Source organism: Erigeron canadensis, chromosome 1, assembly GCF_010389155.1.
Source record: "Erigeron canadensis isolate Cc75 chromosome 1, C_canadensis_v1, whole genome shotgun sequence".
In the NCBI taxonomy this organism is placed as follows: domain Eukaryota; kingdom Viridiplantae; phylum Streptophyta; class Magnoliopsida; order Asterales; family Asteraceae; genus Erigeron; species Erigeron canadensis.
The window spans coordinates 10,748,010-10,764,746 of NC_057761.1; the positions used below are offsets into that span (position 1 = coordinate 10,748,010).

Here is a 16,737-nt window from a genome sequence, read left to right on the forward strand (position 1 = left end):
TCCTTTATAAATCATTTTATTCCTCTAATTTATTTAAAATCTTTTATCTCAAAAACCGTATATCAATAAATTATAAAAATTGTATGAGTGTTCTTAAAATTTCATGTTCTTCATTAGATATGTCATTCGATATACTTTCGACGAATTTTTAAATCCGAGTATATGAAGCCCGTACGGCTAAGGCATTTGGTTATTTTACTATATGACTTATTACCTCCTATGACCTCACCTCCACCATCTCACTGCTGCATTACACGGGTACTATTGTATAGATAGATATAGAAGATAGATTGTTACATTATTAAAACTACGTGGGAGTCAAGTAATTAATGGGTTATTATGGTTATTACGTGGGAATCAAGTAATAGTTTGTGTCCTTATAGATAAGGCTTGCAGGCCATTCGGATATATTGTCTATACTTATATTTTATTCTTCTTTTGTCGAACATTAACCTGTCCCTTCCATCGCCCAGGCCATTAACAGCTTCACGGTTCATATCATATTGTTAAAATATATTTGGCAGGTTTCTAATGGCTTTGCAGGTTTGGGCAGACGTTGGACCTACACAAGATGAAGTCAACAAACTTAAGTTTTCTAAAGAATTGAGTGAATATACCTTGCGGTTAGAGCCACTAGGTGATGAGGTATTTCACTATACTCTTATTACTCTTAAGTTTTCAAGTGTTGTTCTGTTATTTTATTGTTTCCCATTAAAAAGACTTTCTGATAATTGCAAGTCATATTATTATTCTTGACCATAAATCGATCCCTCTTGGACATAATAAGAGTTGGTCCAAGCAGCGGAACACGTTAACCATTTCAACTAGGGAAGTTTCCAAACTAAAATATTTCATTCAACGTTTGATTCAAAGATAGGTTGCTTGAGCGCATTTTGACCCTTTCTATTAGTAAGGTTGTCGTATCGATCAAGGCGAAACTTGAGTTTGATTGCCGGGCGCGCCCAGCAGAGTGCGTGGATGGGACGCCGGGGACGGTAAACATTCCATCATTGATGGAATCTCCATTCCTTGGGGATGGAGGAAGGAATTCCTTCCGTCAATTAAATTTTCAAAATATCAAAAACATTCCGTCAAATTCCATTCCTTCAAATTTCAATTCCTTTGAAAGATTCTATTTCTTCCAAAAACATTATGTGAACCATATGGTAGATTATATTTGTTTTCCAGTCATCCTCTCTAACCTTCCATGGAAATGATATTTGTTTCTTAAATGTTGCAGATCATCAAGTACTTTGCGGAGCGAATGATATCAGTAGACACTCTGCAGAAAAATGCAGTTATGCAAATGGTAGATGATAAGGTATTAATGCTTCTGGTATCAAAAGATACACTTATGATATATTGATTTATATCAACCTTCGAGTTGTTACTATAAATATATATGCTTCTACCGCAAATATTACAGTATTATTCTAAACCTATTTTTGCCCTTTCAGCAAGAGAATGTGATAGCTTTTACATATAGAAGAAAAGGGGAGGTTGTCAATTGTAAGTTCCGCAGTATAACAAGCAAAAATTATTGGAAGGTTGGATTAAATGGGTTTTTTTCTTGATGGTACTTCATAATAACTTTTACATTGTGGCAACATATTTTGTACTGCAAGCTTGATTAGCTTTGTTTATAATCTTCAGACGAAGAATGGGGAAAGGATATTCTATGGACTTGATGACATACAGGAAGGAAATGACATTGTTATAGTAATGACTCAATCCAATTTGATTTTTTTTAATTAGATTTATTAGCTACTTATGTGTATATGTATGTGATGACTCGATCTCTTTCATTGGTGATTGTAGGTTGAAGGGGAATTCGATAAGCTATCAATGGAAGAGGCTGGAATATTGAATTGTGTCAGTGTTCCTGATGGCGCACCCCAACATGTATCAACAAAAGCATCTAAAAAACAGGTATGTCTTCATTGGAGCATATCCTCAGTGAGCCTGTGATATGTACCAAACGAGTTAAAAAAAAAAATAAGAACAAATTAATTAACATTGATAATCTGGATATAGCTCCAGGTATGTCTTACATTGTATTATAAGCTTCTTATATATTAATTTATTTTAACTTTGTATGATTAGAACACCACATTTAAGTTTCTATCGGACTGCAACGATTATCTAAATAAGGTACATAAGCATGATCTTTTGCTTGCTTGAATGTTAGTTAGTCCCGACTTGCTACCAAGACGATGGTTTATGGTTGTTTTCATGTATATATAGGCACCTCGAATTATATTGGCAACAGATGGCGATGGACCTGGCCAAGCCTTAGCAGAAGAACTTTCACGTCGCCTTGGAAAAGAAAGGTTATATAACAAATGATTATATATTAATAACCTTAATGTATAGCAGTGTCATTTTAAACCCAAATTGATGTGCCTCCATATATAAGCCCTTGAAAATAATACCAAGGTCATATGTTGATGTCATGACCCCTTCTTGTTCATAAGTCAGCACCAGTAAATTCTGTTGTGTTCGAATGTTTTTGTGGAGACAAAAGTGAGACTTTTTTTAACTCTTTTCTAAATTGATGAAAACATAAGTTAAAGACATCAATATGGTAAAGTTTATCGAGTAGTAGTACACTTTTAATTGAATTGACAATTTTGTGTTGCAATTCTAACTTCTAGCTAGTAATATTTGTTGCTTGTCAAAAATTTCGTTTGGAATTAATGTATAGAAACTATTGTTGATCGACGAAAATGAAAGACAATGACTTATAATTAATACAAGTTATCTAATCATATCTTTTACACATCCTTTAATTTTCAGATGTTGGCTTGTAACCTGGCCTAAGAAAGACGACAATAGTTGTTACAAGGATGCAAATGAGGTTATACAATGTCTTTCATTAATTCATATATAAACTTATCTGACACACGAAATTCATAGTAATCTTAGATTCTTATTCACAGGTTCTCGTGCATTTGGGTGTTGAAAAATTGAAACAAATCGTTGAAACTGCCGAGTTATATCAAGCGAAGAACTCACTTTGAATTATATGCAACTCGGTTTTTTTTTTTTTTTTTTTTGCCTTTTTCTTTCTTTGTCTGTGCTTATTACCGGTAATACCAGTAGATACGTATTAGTATTTAAAACATGGAAGATAACGAGTTGTAGGAAATTCTCAGTTGAACTTTAGAATTTTGCGTTTTCAAATTTGTTAAAAATTTTAGGAAAACAACAAATGTTTTGTCATCGTCTAATATCTTTTATTTAAAAAAGAACTACTCCGTAAATAAATCTAACAAATTCCATGCATAGTACATGACTAAAGCTCAATATAGTGAAATTGACGGAGCTCAAAATATAGATTGGCAGGTCTATTGTACATAGTAGCCAAAGCTCAATATAGTAAGATTGAATACTATTAATATATATATATATATTTAAACAAGAATTATCAGATTCCTCTTTTTTTTTTTTCCTCGTACCCTACAAGTAATATTGTATTTATCCACATTTTTTGTTAGCGTGAACAAATTAAATAATATGTGTATAAAAATATGAAGAGCTAAAAGTGTGTAGATATTAAGCCACACTTAAAATTGTGGTCAACAATCAAAGCAATAATGGCGGTGGGTGGTGCATTGCTGACGTGACAAAAGTATGACAGTCGCTGCAAATACTTTTGGTCGAGATACCAATATTCACGGGTAGGGATATGGGCTCCAATATTTTACCCTTTTCAATTTTTTCTCTAATCACAAACTCTCTCTCTCTCTCTCTTCATTCATTTCCTAAGCCATTGGTTTCACCACATGTTTCCCAATGTACCCCTCAACACTTTAAAGCTTAAATTTACTATCGGCAATGATGTTGCCACCTATTTAGATATTAATAAATTTCAAAAAAAATTAAATATTTATAGAACAAAAAGAAAGAAAGAAACTGTTCAGTGTCGTCTTCCGCGGATTTTGAGCCCCAATAAGGAAAACGAAAGATGTATTAGTAACCGAACGAACGAATTCATATATAGCATAAAAGTAAAAAGTAGTATTGTCCATATCCAACGATCGCTCAACATATTGGATGAGACAAAAGCACAGTGCTAACTACCAGCAGTGTACTTTGCCTGGGCTCACTATTTGTCGCTGCAAATAGTTGGATATGGAAAAAAAACACTGTTGATTGTCAACAGTGTACGGATAACGTACACGACTGTTTGCAGCGATAGTCATTGTAAATAGTCTAGTCGAGATACCATAACACTGGTTGGGTCACTACGCGCCTCAAATATGATGGATGCAGATAAATATATTTGAGAGAGCTAGTTGAGAAGACCGAAAGGCTGAAAAGTGTTGGCAAAATGACACGGATAAATTTTATTTTATTTTTTAGTACTGTGTTTGCCTTTAACGCATTCCACACATATAGTCTAAGAATAACCATAACTAGAGGTGTAAACGAGCCGAGCTTGAATACTGCCAAGCTCGAACTCGAGCTTCTAAAACGAGCTCGATCGAACCTTATTGTTTATGCTCGAGCTCGGCTCACGATGTTTTAAAAAAGCCCGAGCTTGACTCGGCTCGTTTGTAAAAAAACTCTACAGGGCTCGAGCCCGGTAAGTTAACTAAGCTCGATTGTCAAAAGTTCGTCAAAAAAGCTCGTTAGTCTATAATATATTAATTAATATGCAATATAATATTATATTATTATACTAGATTATTATCCCGCGTAATACGCGAGATAACATATTTAATTAGTGACAAGTTATCTTTTCACAATATCATACATTGACAAACATATATAAAAGATGTTGAAAATAGATTAATTAGTATCATGGTGCCAAAGTTGTAAATTAATTAGTATCTTGTTGTTAATGTATGTCTTTATATAGAAAAAAAACATATGATTTTATGTTTCTATAAACAATTAGTAACACTTCAAATTATGTGTCAAGTGATAGTTTGAAATTCAATATAAACAGATTTTTTTAGCGGAATATAAATAAGAGCTCTATATAGATTTGACTTCTCTTTAATTAGTGTAACTATATTAGTCATTTTTTACAATTTTCACGTAGTTTAATGTTTATATAAATATACATATAAAGAAAATTTAACAAAACAAAAGTAGTTAGCATTTGAACCACGCATGTCTGAGATGAAACCCAGTATTATTGAAAACCCTCTTAATTATCCACTAATACAAACTTCGAAAGTGTGATTTATACCCTGATGGATTTCCTTAAGGTTTAAGACCTTGTCAGTAGCTCACCTTTTGAAAGTTTACTTTTTGTGTTTATAGTTAACCTTTTGAAATTTTTAAAATTAATTTCACATCAATATATTGAGGTTTCAGATTATGTACTTATAGTTAAATTTTTAGAAATTTTCAAAATATTTTTTTAAAATCATGGTTGAATTGTATTATTAATATTAATAATATTTGAAGCAAATATTGGATTTATGTAACAAATTTAAAAACTAAAATATTTAGGAAATTAAAATCTTAAACTTTTAATATTTACTTTAATTAACATAACTTATGTAAAGCAAATTATAATACAATAATTAAGATTTGAAAGTTCATAATATAATCTTATAAGAGACCCTAAATTTCAACTTCTAGATTTATTAGGAAAAACATATAATGAATAACTTATTAAAAAGTGTCAAATAATAAGTTTTTCAATTTGATAGGATCAACAACATAAGCAAATGTTAATTAAATGAAATAAAATATTTCAATTGGTTAATCATTATTTAAGAAAATCGTATTTTTGTATATATAAAAGTAAAATTATATTTTCTGTATATTACGCGAGACAATATAAATACGCGAAATAAACACAATAAGTTTTAAGAATAACATAATTATTAATTATAGATAAAACATGTTAAAATACAGTTGTATTGTTATTTAAAGTTTTATTTGTATCAAAAATGGCTAGTAAGATATATAAATTTTGGTATAATGACAATGTAATGTTAATACATCTAATACTGGTGAATATAATAATATTCAAAATTGCTCTTTAGTGTAGCTGTTTTCTATAATATGGTTGTTATATATTTGTATACTGACGATATAAAAGTAAATATAAACAAAACACTTTATCTACTATAATTAAATTTCAAACCAACTCATTTAGGTGGGTTGGCCACCATGACATCATTGAGAGTCTGTTGTCTTGAGGGACGCATGTTCAATTCTTGTCGTGGATAAGACTGATAATGATAGCTAATCATCGATGCAAAAAAACTCAACATTGAGGTTTCGTAGGTACCAATTCGGTACACGGGATCAAAGGGTTCCCTTCGATCTACCCTGTGATTTAAATGAAATTTCAAAAAACATATTATCTTCTTATTTATATAAAATCAAATACTCGATTATAAATCTTAAACTACATTATGTATCTATTTAATAAAATAACATATTTATTTTATGTGTTTTGTTCGAATAATCTAACTTCCAATAATAAATTAGACAATCTAACTTCCATATTTTTGTGCTTTGTTCTAGTATTTTTCCGTATTTTATAACTCTTTTTTTAATTTTTTTTCTTGTAATATTTTGTCAAAATATAAAAGGTAATTGTTCTTGCATTGAAATTTAAATATGCGCACGAAATGAAACTAAGTTAATAAAAAAATTTAAGGCTTGTAGTGAAAAATTCAAACTTATTATGTTTTTATAATTATATATCAAGTATTCAATCTCTCTATGTAATTAAGAGATGATAGTTTCATATGTGACATTTTTAGTTTTTTTTGTCACATTAGATTTTTAATGAGGTGCCATATTTTCCATTTAAATTGTTATATCTATGTTGCCATGTACAATCTTTATCATCAATTTTGATCATAATCATTAATCATAATCCTAATCATTAATATTTAATTTTCCATTTTATATATAAGTACAAAGATTATATACATTATACTACTTTTTTTTTAATTAATTCAATGATAGTTATCTTTTATCAAATAAGATTGTTTATTATATTATGTTTATTTTTTGAAAAGTATTTATTATATTAAATTTAATAATTATATATCATGAGAAAGACTTTTATGATTTAAATATTTATGTTTCATTAGTCTTGCTTTTATACTTGGCGTATATAATATATTCATAAACTATAATTTTTTTTTATCGGTCGTAATCTGATAGTACTTTATATTACCATAACTATGAATAATAATGTAACTATCAATTATTGTTTTTATATTTATGTTCTCAATTATCTCGCACAACATACGAGTTTAATCTATTAAATATACAAAATTTAATTATTTCAAATACAAGGACTAATATTGTGTTTTCTTAATATTAGTGATTAAATATTAATGGGGGAAACTGTAAATTAGTGATGGAAAACAAAAAAGTGTAAATTATCTTAAGTAGATGGACTAATGTTGTGTTTACTTAATATTAAATTTGGTAATGGTATAGATCTAAGGGTTGTAATCAAAAGTTTGAATTCATTTAACGGTCCTTGTTTCTCCATAAAAGAATTTAGCACCTTGTTATATATATATTGGTAGATTTTATATGAAAGCTCGTTTAGGCTCGTGAGCTTATTCGAGTTATGTATACGAAGTTCGAGATTGAGCTCGACTCCAAATGAGCTTTTTGCAAATCGAATTCGAATAATTCGTTCGAAACAAGCTTTTTGCCTCAAATTCGAATAATTTGCGAAAAGGTCATTTACACCCCCATAACCCTCTCTTTTATACAGATTAGAAATTTCTTCCCTTATTGTATGTTCCTTCCCGCTAATGCTTTCTTCTTCTTATCTTGAAGTATTAAAATAATAATAAAAAAGGTCTACTGTGGGAGAGAAAAATGAATGGGTTGCAACAACAGCGGTGCTTATTATTATTATTATTCAGAAATATTCAAACGACATCACTAAGTATAAACTTCAAAACGCAGTTGAATCCTCATTCACGCTGCCACCACCCACAATTATCGGCACCAGCTGTTTTCAGACACCAATTTCCTCCCCCTCCTCCTCCTCTTAACAATTCTTCTTCAGGTTTTATTATTATTATTATTGTTATTGTTATTGTTTTTATTTTTAATTCAGTCAGCATGTGTTTACAGTAATTTCGTTTGCTTATTATTATTGTTATTTTTTAAAGAGAATATGCCCAAACCTAAAGAAGGTGAAGTGGAAAGAATAAAGGACAAGGTTGATAGCATTGGGATTAATTTTGATTCGTGTACCCGCGGCCATTACACTTACCTTATTTGTCCATTGGTACTTTCTTGTTAATTCTTTTCATTTTCCTCATTCATGTGTTACTTGCTGCTGCTTTTTTTTTTTTATAAATAATAATAATAATAAACCTTTTCAAAGATACCCGGGTGGGAAGCTCGGGAAGAGTCCATAGGCTGCGTACATTACACATAGAAATGATTAGTACATCAAAATTATTGACTTTACCAGAAACCAGTTTGAAATGAAAGAGCTAAAACACCCATATCAGTTTACATTTCAGAATAAAACTGAGTGCCTTAGTTGGGTTACACAACGGCAAGGGTATAAAATGTCTGTCTACATTTAATAAAGCCGACTTCAAAGGAGCAATGTAACAGGGTCTTGCTGTTTCGATTAGACAACAACAAGGGTACACAAATTAGGTTCACGGTTCTATGAGTGTTTAACCAGATCAAAACTGAACCATTAATGCATAGTCATCAGGTTAGATTTTTGGACGTTTTTGGCAGCCTATAAAATGAACCAAAACTGAACCATTATATGTATCCTATAAAATGAAGTAGTTTATGTATGTAAATTTGATTTTAGCTTGGTCTATTTAGTTAGAATTTTGTTTAATATGTTCCTGATCATGCTTTTTCCCGTATGTGATATATGTACAGGCAACTTGTATGCATTTGTATGTGTAAACATCATAGTGATAAAAAAGGGGGGGGGGGGGGGGGGGGGGTTAAGGGTCTGGTCCCATGTAGCGTCTTGGTACCCAGTGTGCACACCGCATAGAAATCATGTCCGGTGAAACACAATCCTCGGACATAGATCACAAGATATAGTTTTTCCTCTTACCTTTGGCAAGTTTCGTACATGTGACCTGCAACGTGGGCCCATGTGGTCACATGGCCCCAGAACCACTAGGTTTCACCCCTTCTGTTACATCACATTGATCAATATACGTATAAAATAATCTCTTATTAAAAACAATGAATCAATGATTTAATAGTATATATATCCGTGATATTTATAGTTAAAATTCATTATATTGGTTGATAATTTTTAAAGGAAAAATAAAAAGTCATGTTGCCTTGCTGAGTGATCATGGGTCAAAACCGACCTAGACCGGATATGGACCTGACATTTTCCAAAAATCAAGGACTGTGAACTCGCCCAAGTTATCTTGGGTTGTATTGGTTTCGGCTTGTTTGTTGGGTTTATTGAGTCAGCCCATATTCTGATCATCCCTAGCTACATATGGTTTTATGTAGTTTTCTTTAAATATTATATCAAAGTTTAAATGTTCCTTGCATGGGCTAGGGGTGGTAAGTAGGAGGAGTTGAGATATCGTCCTTCCTTTGTTGGGAGAATGGGTGATGTTGTGTTTTTAAGTTGATAAGATGTAGTCTTAGAATATGTTGTAGGTGGTTTGGATATATATGTATGTATGTATGTATGTATGTATGTATGTATTGTTGCTTATGTCGATTTTTAAGCAATGTTGCACGCATTTATGTAAGGACAATTGTTGTAGATGAGCAACATACTTTCATTTTGTTCTCATATGGTGTACATGTTCTCTCTCTCTCTCTCCCCCCCCCCCCCCCCCCCCTCTCTCTCTCTCTCTCTCTTATGTGATAATATGGTCATTACAGTTAGAGGGTGTGTTTGTTTTGGGGGTTTTGGATTCGAGTAATGTTTATGGAACACACGGATAGATGTTTGGATTCATACTATGAGTTTGATGAATCTAAACTCATTACCAAAGTCATTAACAAGCTCATTTACAAACAAAACACACCATAACACATGTATTCATAGTATGAAACTTGTAATTGTTGTGGTATTATTATATTGTGATTAAAAAGGATTACAAGAGGATGTATTTATAGAGTAGCCTAAACTAATACTATATAGAAACCAAATATTTTTATGAAATATTTTTTTTATTTATCTGAAATATAAGTAGCATTTTATCAAATATTTCCTTTATTTATCTGAAAAATAATGTTGGAAAAGAGGGAGGAGGGATGGATATCTATAAATAGGATTGCAAGTTTTGTTGGACTCGTTTACTAAAAGTCTCCTTCTTCATGCATTACCTTGTGTTGAACCAGTGCAAAGGTGGGCAGACCAAGGAGAGCAGTCTATCATTTCATGTAAACAAAAATAAGTAAGTTGTCTATTCATAAAACTTCCTCCATTCCTTGCAAAAAAAAGGAAAGAAAGCGTTGGTACAGTTTTAACCATACCTGCCTAAATACTTGCTCCTTTTTATATATCAAAATTGACATGACTGATAAAGTCTCAGGTATCAAGTATTTCAGACAGAAAATCTAGCTATATTACAACAAAATGCTTATGGATAATATGGAACTATAGAATGGGAATGAAATGTATTCGAGTCAATTCTTATCGACCGTTCATCTTCAACTCCTTAAAGCTTATTATTTTGCAGGAATGTTGCAATGTGGAGATGCTTTAATTTTGAATGTGGATGGGCTGGTCATGTATGTTCCCTGGGAAAAAATTTCGTCACTTGATTTACAAGATATTGTGATGTGAACCGTGAAGGTGAAGCTGTTAATTGGCTGGGCCGGGGAGGGGGGGAGGGGGGCATGTTTATGTTTGACAGAAGAAGAACAAAAACAGTCCAGAGAAGCAGGGGTGTTAAAGTTTATAATAATAATTATTATGGTTATTACGTGGGAGTGAAGTAATGGGTTGTGTCCCTTATAAATAAGGCTGCCCCCCCCCCCCCCCCTTCCGCGTGGTTTTCCCATCCGTACCAATTTGGTCGATCCGCCTGCCCATTAACAACTTCACCTTCACGGTTCACATCATATTGTTAAAAATATATTCGGCAGGTTTTTAATGGCTTTGCAGGTTTTGGCAGATGTTGGACCTACACAAGATGAAGTCAACAAACTTAAGTTTTCTAAAGAGTTGAGTGAAGAGACCTTGCGGTTAGAGCCACTAGGTGATGAGGTATTTCACTGTACTTTGTACTCTTATTACTCTTAAGCTCTGTGGCTAAATCCCTCCAACAAGATTGAACCGTTTCAAGTGTTAAATAGAGTGTTGTTCAGTTATTTTGTTCTTTCGCATTAAAAACACTTTCTTATATTTGCATGTCATTATTATTCTTCACCATAAATCCCTCTTGGACATAATTTACAGGGGTGACTGGGGGTTTGCTCTCAGTAAACAACTGTTAATCTATTCACTCAAATCTTAAATACGTAGATGGTATGAGGTTTAATGTCCGAGACCCTAGTCTCTTGTCACTATCACCTATTCTAGTAGCTTAATTGCCTTTGTTGATTACTCATTGTTGGGAACATATAGTTGCTTATTCTCATTCGCATCAGTCTATTATTGGTCATCACAACCTTGCCAGGTCTTCACAAATAGTTTTTTCCACTGTTCATATAATTGTTTCTATTTTGGTGCTGTTTGTCTTTTTTTTTTCCTTCTTATTACTTGATGACTTGTGCTGTTCATTTCCAATTTAGTTGATGAGATCAAGTGTCAACACTTGATCATCCTTCACATGGGAGAGTTGCCAGACTTACTCCCATAATCCTGGTCTGTTACAAGAGTCATGTTCATGCAGTCATCACAAACCATTCACGGGCTCGCACTTCTTCAACTTATGCACTTATATCATCTTTGTTAAAGTCCAAGTCTTACTTAACAAGCATAGAAAAAACTACAGTAAATACATATTTAATCACACAAAGATACAGTAAGAAGATTAACTATTTGCCACAGTAATTCACTATAAAATATAACGAAATGAAGCAAGTTAGCTAGTCAAAAAACATACGTACATGGTCACATGGATAGCATATATGGTAGCCATTTTAAGATTTCTATGGTGTACACACAACCTCATGTAATCAAAAAACTAAGTGTATAAGACGTGTGAATACTATGGTGTACACACAACCTCATGTAATCAAAAACCTAAGTGTATAAGACGTGTGAATATAATCATAGGAACTTGGAAGCGCGTAGTACAACCAACATGTAACAACTTGACAATTGAAACAATAATAGACCATTATCATCCAGGTCGTCTTCTCTAACCTTCCATGGAAATGATATTGGTTTCTTACATGCTGCAGATTATCAAGTACTTTGCTGAGCGAATGATATCAGTAGACACTCTGCAGAAAAATGCTGTTATGCAGATGGTAGATGATAAGGTATCAATGCTTGTAACTGCATAGCTTCTGGCGTTAGATACACACACACACACATATAAATATATTCTTTTATGATACTTTGGTTTATATTAACCTTTGACTTGTTACTATATATATCCTTCCACTTGTTAAAAATCACTTATCGATCTGTGCAACTGTGCTTTCTCCTAAGTCTTGCATAATCTAGATATTGTTACTTTCAAGGTGCTCTTATTTCTGTTACAGTTCTCAGGTTTGACTACCGGTAATATTATTGTAAAGTTATTTTTCCCCTTTCATCAACAGAATGTGATAGCTTATACATATATAAGGAAAGGGGAGCTTGTCAATTGTAAGTTCCGCAGTATAACAAGCAGAAAGTTCTGGCAGGTTGGATTAAATGGTTTTTTTTCTTAATGGTACTTCATAATAAATTTTACATAGTATTAACATATTTTGTATGCAATGCTTGATAAGGAGCTATGTCTATAATCTTCAGGTGAAGCATGGGGAAAGTATATTCTATGGACTTGATGACATACAGGAAGGAAATGACATTGTTATAGTAATGACTCTAGCCAATTTGAATTTTTTAGTTAAATTTAGCTACTTATTATGTGTATATGTATATGATGACCCTCTTTCAATGGTGATGGTAGGTTGAAGGGGAAATCGATAAGCTGTCAATGGAAGAGGCTGGAATACTGAATTGTGTCAGTGTTCCTGATGGTGCACCCCAACATGTATCAACAAAAGCATCATCATCTAAAAAACAGGTTTGTAATGACCCTAATTTGCTAGTATGAAACTACTAAATGCATACCCCCTACCCACAACACATACACATACACCAAGTTTTTGGCTTGAAACAGATCAGGTATTATTAATTGAATAGTTAAAAAGCAAATCATTTGACACAAATAGTCATATCTTTGGACATTTCCCAGTGACAGTGGGAGTCTCTCGAGTATGGCTTATTATGGCAGTTTCAAAGTTATATTAAAATTGTTGCCAACTATCCAAAGTCTGTCTTTCATTGTTGGAGCATCCACAGTGAGCCTTATTTTATGTAAAAAAAATGCTTGCATCCACAGTTTTCAACGTGCTAGTTCGGCAGTTTTTTTCTTTTTTTTTTGGGAATGGGGCACATTTTTTTTAGAGCGATGGAGCTTTACATTGGGGATATATTGTAAATAATTGAATTTGTAATTTTAAGTAGAGCATTATTAATCACATTAAATAAAATAAAAGTGGACAGAACATCTGTCCAGTGTGGAATGGCCTGGCCTGACCCATGCTAAGGAATGACTCATTTTCTCAAGTCTCAACCCAAAGATGCTATCAAGCCTGCTCTAGCTCTAGCCTTCTATCTTGCAATCTCTACACAAATTTTTTTGATCTGCTCCCTTGATATCTAGAAGTTTTCTCAATTGTATTATAAACTTCTTATTAATTTATTTATTTAACTTTGTATGATTAGAACACCAGATTTAAGTATCTATCGGACTGCAATGGTCATCTTGATAAGGTACATAAGCATAGTCTTTTGCTTTTGCTTGGATGTTAGTCCCTGCTACCACGATGATGGTTTATGGCTGTTTTCATATACATAGGCACCTCGAATTATATTGGCAACAGATGGCGATGGACCTGGCCAAGCCTTAGCAGAAGAACTTTCAAGGCGCCTTGGAAAAGAAAGGTTATATAACATTATATTTTAATTTCAAACTAAAACGTATAGCAGTGTCATTCTAAACCCTAATTGATGTGCCTCCATAAGCCCTGAAAATAATACAAGGTCATATCTTAATGTCATGACCCCTTCTTGCTCATACCACTATATATTTTTTTGTTCAAATATTTTTGTGGAAACAAAAATGTGATTTTTTTACATATTTCCTAAAATGGTGAAAACTTAAGAGGTTTAAGACATCCATAAATGAGTTTTACAAAGAATAGCAAAAACTTGGTTAGTTATGTGCTTTTATACATCTTCATTGAAAAATATGGTAAAGTTTATTGAGTAGTAGTACACTTTTAGTAGAATTGGCACTTTTCAAGTTGCACTTCTAACTTTTAGTGATATCTGTTTCTTGTAGAAAATTTCGCTTGGAATGTATAGGAACTATTATTGATAGAATGCTTGTAAAAGATATGAAAGACAATGACTTATAATTACTAGTTATCTTATCATATCCTTTACACCTCGTTTCCAGATGTTGGCTTGTAACCTGGCCTAAGAAAGACGACAACAACTGTTACAAGGATGCAAATGAGGTTATACAATGTTTTTAATTAATTCATATAAACTTCTGTAACACAGAATTCATGATCTTCTTACTTTACAGGTTCTCGTGCATTTGGGTGCAGAAAAATTGAGACAAATTGTTGAAACTGCAGAATTATATCAAGTGAAGAACTCACTTTAAATTTATTAAAACAGTTCTTTTTTTTTCTTTTTTTTTAAAAAAAAAAAATTCGGCATTCTATTCTACTTTTACTTCTAAATTAGACTTATGACGATGACTCTCGAAAAACCCTTATTAATCCACTCTCACAAATGTAAGAATTTAGACTCGAACCCAGGTGGATCATCCCAAGGTCAAAGACCTTACCAATGGGCCATCAATCCATTAAGCCATTCCCAATGGTTAACCTTTTACTTAAAAGCTTTTTATAAAAAGATTTAGAAAAACCTTTAACTCCAATGGTAAAAGTCTTTAAAAACCTCAAAAATCATTAAATTGCATTTTAATATTGATAGAAAGAGTGTTAATATTTTTCAATAGGTTGAGATTTTTATTGACCAAAAAAGTCATCTAACTCAATGGTGAAAGACTTTTTATAGACTTATTTTTTTTAGAACGGCGGAATTATATATATAATCAAAGGATCAACTAGCAAGAAGTTAGAGATCAAAGTACAAATCTAGAAATCAAACTTACACATTTAGACCCATCCCAAAACTTTAACTGCTAAGACCGCAAAAGGGTTAGAAAAAAAAAATTGTGTCAACTACTGAGACACAAGAAAAAACCCCACCAACGAAGGCCGAGCCATCGGTTTTCACTTCGTGGTTTTTTTTTTTATAAATAAGCTTTTGATAATTTTCTCATTGTGGATGCTCTTAGTTGGTGGTTTTTTTTGTTTTTTGTTTTTTTTTTATAGGATTATGAGTTGTAGGAAAGTATTAGTTAAAGTTTAGAACTCTGCGCTTTCAAATTTATTAAAACTGTCAGCAAATGTTTTGCCATCTTCAAACATTTTATTTAAACAAAAAAAAAAAAAAACTAAATAAATGTAACAAGTTCCGTGCATTTATAAGCTGTCTACCATAAGATTTTAAACTCAAAATATAGATTCACGTGTATATCATACATACTACGTAGCTCAATGTAGTACTCTCTCCGTCCCAATTTAAATGTCACGTTGACTAACTTTGACCGTAAATAACTTTGTTTGTACTATATAGTAGTTGATGAAATTTATATGAACGAAAAGTACATTAAAAACTCAATCCATTCATATATTTTATATCAAGTGTTACATGACACAAACAAAGTTATTTACGGTCAAAGTTAGTCAACGTGACATTTAAATTGGGACGGAGGGAGTATTATTTAGGGAGTAATGATCAATCCTCCTATTTGTTTAGCCTAAAAATCCTCTTAATTAATAAGATCCGTGACATATGAAAAATCAGGGTGGTAATTAGGAAAGAAAATTAGTGAATTTCATGTGTTAACAAGTGGATATATTAAAAGTATTGGTTAGGAGTATTTATTATTTTCCTTATTTAGGTAAAAGACTTGCCTAATTAGATAATTCAGATTTCAGGCAGACACTTTTCGTGCAACACAAGGAAGACAGATACCAAGTGTATGCACAAAGTCCGTACCCTAACAGGGGCAATACTTGAATCCATAGAAGATGACATGAACCATGCTCGATTTGATCCGTATTGATACAAAAGAACAGAAATATTAAAAAAAAAGGTTCCTAAAATTTGAGAAACAAAAACTTCCTAATGACAAGATTTGTTTCATCATCTATATCTATACTATCTAATAAAAAAAATCACCTTTTTTTTTTTTGCTTAAACTTAATGATTTTAAAAAAACAAAAATACTCTTCTCCTTTAACCACTATTTAAACATCTCCATCTAATATACCTATAATACCTTTAACGAAATAACTACAACACAACCTTTAACATCAATTACTTTTACATTCACCACCATCGTCGCCCCATCACCGTCCCCACTGTCACCCCCACCACCGTCACCACCACCATCTCCGCCATCACTACACCCACCGCCCCTAGTTTTAAGAAAATACAACCCTAATGTTACAAAC

The 16,737-nt window shown here is 32.2% G+C and overlaps 2 protein-coding genes across 2 annotated transcripts; both read left to right on the forward strand.

The window, feature by feature from the left end:
• The first annotated feature begins 453 nt into the window (after positions 1–453).
• Positions 454–3,032, forward strand: LOC122583983 (primase homolog protein). The gene is made up of 9 exons (XM_043756355.1): positions 454–645; positions 1,241–1,321; positions 1,458–1,547; positions 1,654–1,719; positions 1,819–1,929; positions 2,104–2,151; positions 2,245–2,330; positions 2,797–2,857; positions 2,940–3,032. The coding sequence occupies exons 1-9, from the start codon at positions 532–534 to the stop codon at positions 3,018–3,020; spliced, it is 738 nt and encodes a 245-aa protein (XP_043612290.1). The 5' UTR covers positions 454–531; the 3' UTR covers positions 3,021–3,032.
• Positions 3,033–7,728: 4,696 nt separating this feature from the next.
• LOC122583972 (primase homolog protein-like) lies at positions 7,729–14,932 on the forward strand. The gene is made up of 13 exons (XM_043756345.1): positions 7,729–8,014; positions 8,121–8,239; positions 10,309–10,364; positions 10,650–10,701; positions 11,078–11,179; positions 12,322–12,402; positions 12,688–12,771; positions 12,881–12,946; positions 13,041–13,157; positions 13,862–13,909; positions 13,995–14,080; positions 14,598–14,658; positions 14,730–14,932. The coding sequence occupies exons 1-13, from the start codon at positions 7,822–7,824 to the stop codon at positions 14,808–14,810; spliced, it is 1,146 nt and encodes a 381-aa protein (XP_043612280.1). The 5' UTR covers positions 7,729–7,821; the 3' UTR covers positions 14,811–14,932.
• The last annotated feature ends 1,805 nt before the right edge of the window (positions 14,933–16,737 follow it).